This window comes from Neltuma alba, unplaced genomic scaffold (genome assembly GCF_004799145.2).
Source record: "Neltuma alba isolate B1F8T4 unplaced genomic scaffold, ASM479914v2 tig00010231_pilon, whole genome shotgun sequence".
In the NCBI taxonomy this organism is placed as follows: domain Eukaryota; kingdom Viridiplantae; phylum Streptophyta; class Magnoliopsida; order Fabales; family Fabaceae; genus Neltuma; species Neltuma alba.
The window spans coordinates 248,902-252,033 of NW_021635163.1; the positions used below are offsets into that span (position 1 = coordinate 248,902).

General features: G+C 34.1%; 1 protein-coding gene across 1 annotated transcript; it reads right to left on the reverse strand.

Moving 5' to 3' along the window:
• Positions 1–295: 295 nt before the first annotated feature.
• LOC114755102 (cytochrome P450 71D10-like) lies at positions 296–2,083 on the reverse strand. Its single transcript, XM_028943978.1, has 3 exons — positions 1,182–2,083; positions 964–1,065; positions 296–839 (listed from the first exon to the last, which is right to left on the reverse strand). Exons 1-3 carry the CDS (start codon positions 2,064–2,066, stop codon positions 324–326), a joined length of 1,503 nt encoding a protein of 500 aa, XP_028799811.1. The 5' UTR covers positions 2,067–2,083; the 3' UTR covers positions 296–323.
• Between the last annotated feature and the right edge of the window lie 1,049 nt (positions 2,084–3,132).

A 3,132-nucleotide genomic window follows, 5' to 3' on the forward strand; every position in this document is an offset into this window, starting at 1 on the left:
AAGGTATTATTGAGCATAAAAATTGATACAAAATTTTAAACTCATGTCTTATTAATTTAATGTTAGTTAATATTGGAGAGACTTGGAGAAAGCTACTAATAAAGACAAACAACTACTTTGCGCAATTTCAAGGTTTATTGTGCTGCTCTCTTTTGGGAATCTATGACTTGGAAAAAAGCACCTAATATATAATTTAATACAAAATAAAAATTCATTGCAAAATGATTTTTTTTATTCATCATTTTTGGCTTCCACAATATAGATTCAAGGGTGCATAGAACCGGCGAAACATCACTCGGGTAATAAACACACGCAGTATAAACTCAAGCATAATAGCAAATAGGAGCTAAAATCAGATCATGTTTCCTTCTTACCGCGGCACCAAATGACTCCTGCATGTCCAATTCCTCAAACTTCATTCCTTTTGGTAGTTTCCAGTTGAAATGGTAAAGTAAATTGGAAAGTAACAACTCTAAAATTGGCGTTGCAAATGTAGATCCAGGACATATTCTTCTTCCAGCACCAAATGGAATATACTCAAAATTTGAACCTTTGAAATTATAATCAACCATTGTATCAAGAAACCTCTTTGGTTCAAATTTTTCTGGATCATTCCAATTCTTGGGATCTCTTGCAATGGCCCAAACATTAATGATAATCTTTGTCTTAGCAGGTATCACATATCCATTAATTTCACAACTCTCACTATTTTCTCTTGGAACCGATAATGCTACTGGTGAATGTAGCCTTAGAGTTTCTTTGATGACAGCATTTACATATTTCAGCTGGTGAAGTTCTGACTCATCTACGTATCCTCTGTTTCCATAAACACTTCTTACCTAACGTAGAGCCAATATAATAATTCTCATATATAATTCAACTCAATAATTTTAAATTTATCAATCAGTATGAAGAAATAAATAATCACAGAAGCAAAATTCAAAACTCTAGTTGTATCTGTACCTCTGCTTGTGCCTCCTTCATAGCCTTTGGGTTTTTGAGCAATTCTGACATAGCCCATTCTGTTGTAGTTGCAGATGTTTCAGTTCCGGCAAAGAAAACGTCCTGACATGAAATTCAGAGAATTGATTAGAGGAGTGTGTGGGTGCTATTGTGCTTTTTGTGTACCAAACATCAAGTTATGTAACATCTAATATGATAAAGTGCCCCAGAGAACTAACTTTAAGAACAGCTTTAATATTGTCAAGAGATAAGGGGATGTCAAAGTCATTATCCTTTTGAATCCTGAGAAGAACATCAACAAGATCCTCCTCTGCCTCTCCAACATTATTTTTCTCCTTTTCTTTGTGGTCTCTGATGATTTCATCAAACACCTTATCTCCATCTCTATGAACCTTCATCATTCGAGCTCTCGTGCCAGTGATAACACTAACAAATTTCAGCGAAGGATAGAAATCAGAAATTGATAACCCAGAGCTTAGCTTTATCGATTGCTCCATAATTTCCAACATCTGTTCTACGTTCTTTGTCTTTTTCCCAAAGGCTGCTCTAGCAACTATGGAATTCGTGATTGTGAATATTTTTCTACTCAGGTTTACGAAAGAGCCTTCATGTTCAGCGACGTTCCTTACAAGTTCTGATACCTCCTCTTCCCTAATCCTTCTGAATGATTGAACCCTCTTTGCTGAAAAAATCTCTAAAGTACCAATCTTTCGAAGTTGCCTCCAATAGTTTCCATATGGGGAAAACACGATGTCTGTGCTGTTATAGGCAAAGATATCAGAGGCAAGAATTCTGGGTCTGTTTGCGAAGATCTGATCATGGGTCTTCATTATTTCTTTGGCATATTCAGGTGAAGACACTATGATATGAGAAAGCTGTCCAAGTTGAAGATGCATGAAGGGTCCATACTTGTTTGCAAGATTTGCTAGAGAACGATGAGGTAGTGAGCCAATGAGCTGGTGAAGATTTCCTATGAGAGGTAATTTCCATGGCCCTGGAGGTAAGGTTTTGATCGGTTTGGTGGAAGAAGATAGCTTGTGGATGACAAAGAAAAAGCAGAAGAAAGTGAAGAAGACGATAGAATATGGGATCTGCACCTCCATATTGAAAGAACGATAATTAAAGGTAAGTGTGAGGTTTTGCGGTGTCAAGTTACGCCATTGGGTTGAATTGGACCGTCCAGATCTGATTTGGACAGACTGAAATAATGATCGACTTCTAACTGATTTTAAAATTTCTGGACCGTTTTATTTTTCATCAGTTGATGAGCACTGCTCATATTTCAAGTTACGCCTTTTGAATTGTACAACTTAATGATCGACTTTATCGTTCATGCCATTGACTTTGCTATCGTTCAAAGTTCAAACAAGGTTTATTTAAAATTGTATATTATAATATATCATGTACATAAAATTCCACGATATCTCTATCATATTCATATAGTCAGTGGGAAGAGAAGCTCCCAGAGGCTTGAAAAATTATACTCCTTTAATCTTATTTATAAATCACTTCAAACATGTTTCATACAGAACAAGAAAAACTTTAAGTCTCATTAACTCTCATTTAAAATTCAACCTTCTAACTTTAGCCTTATTTAAGATGCATTATACCTCATGTAAATAAAATCAACATAATAATAAATGAAGGATAAAATTGTATATCTATACAAAAAAATTTACTTAGTGTTCTATAAATACGACCAAAAAATATTTTCTCTCTCTGCCCTATAAATAGAACCAGAGGACTATTATACACCATGATTTCAGATCATAATCATAAAAATAAATAATTATATTAAAATTGATTGATAAGGAAAATTCAGCAAAAATTTCTCACTGAAAATTTGATTTGTGAGAAGGACACAAATCAGAGTTGGTATTTTATATGCACAAAATTTGCAGAATATTGATTTTTTTTATGTATAAAAATTTATCCGGTTTTTCTTACCAATACAGTTTTCAGAGAAAGATATTTTTTCTCTCAATTTTTCCTATAGAGTTGATATGTTATTTCACATTAAACCTCTAGCTAGTGACAAGTGATTACAGATGCTGGCCAATTTATGGGTCCAGTTTGAAATGTTTTCTGTTTTGGTAATTAATGTTTGTTTTTGGGCCCAACAGTTTGAAATATAAATGTTTTTGCCCCCAACTTCTTTGAAATTGGGCC

Excerpts from the sequence above, each read along its gene's own strand:
- LOC114755102 (XM_028943978.1), bottom strand. The coding sequence starts at position 2,066 with ATGGAGGTGCAGATCCCATATTCTATCGTCTTCTTCACTTTCTTCTGC. Across the intron at positions 1,066-1,181 it reads ATATTAAAGCTGTTCTTAAA|GACGTTTTCTTTGCCGGAAC; the intron begins GTTAGTTCTCTG and ends ATTTCATGTCAG. Across the intron at positions 840-963 it reads TGAAGGAGGCACAAGCAGAG|GTAAGAAGTGTTTATGGAAA; the intron begins GTACAGATACAA and ends GCTCTACGTTAG.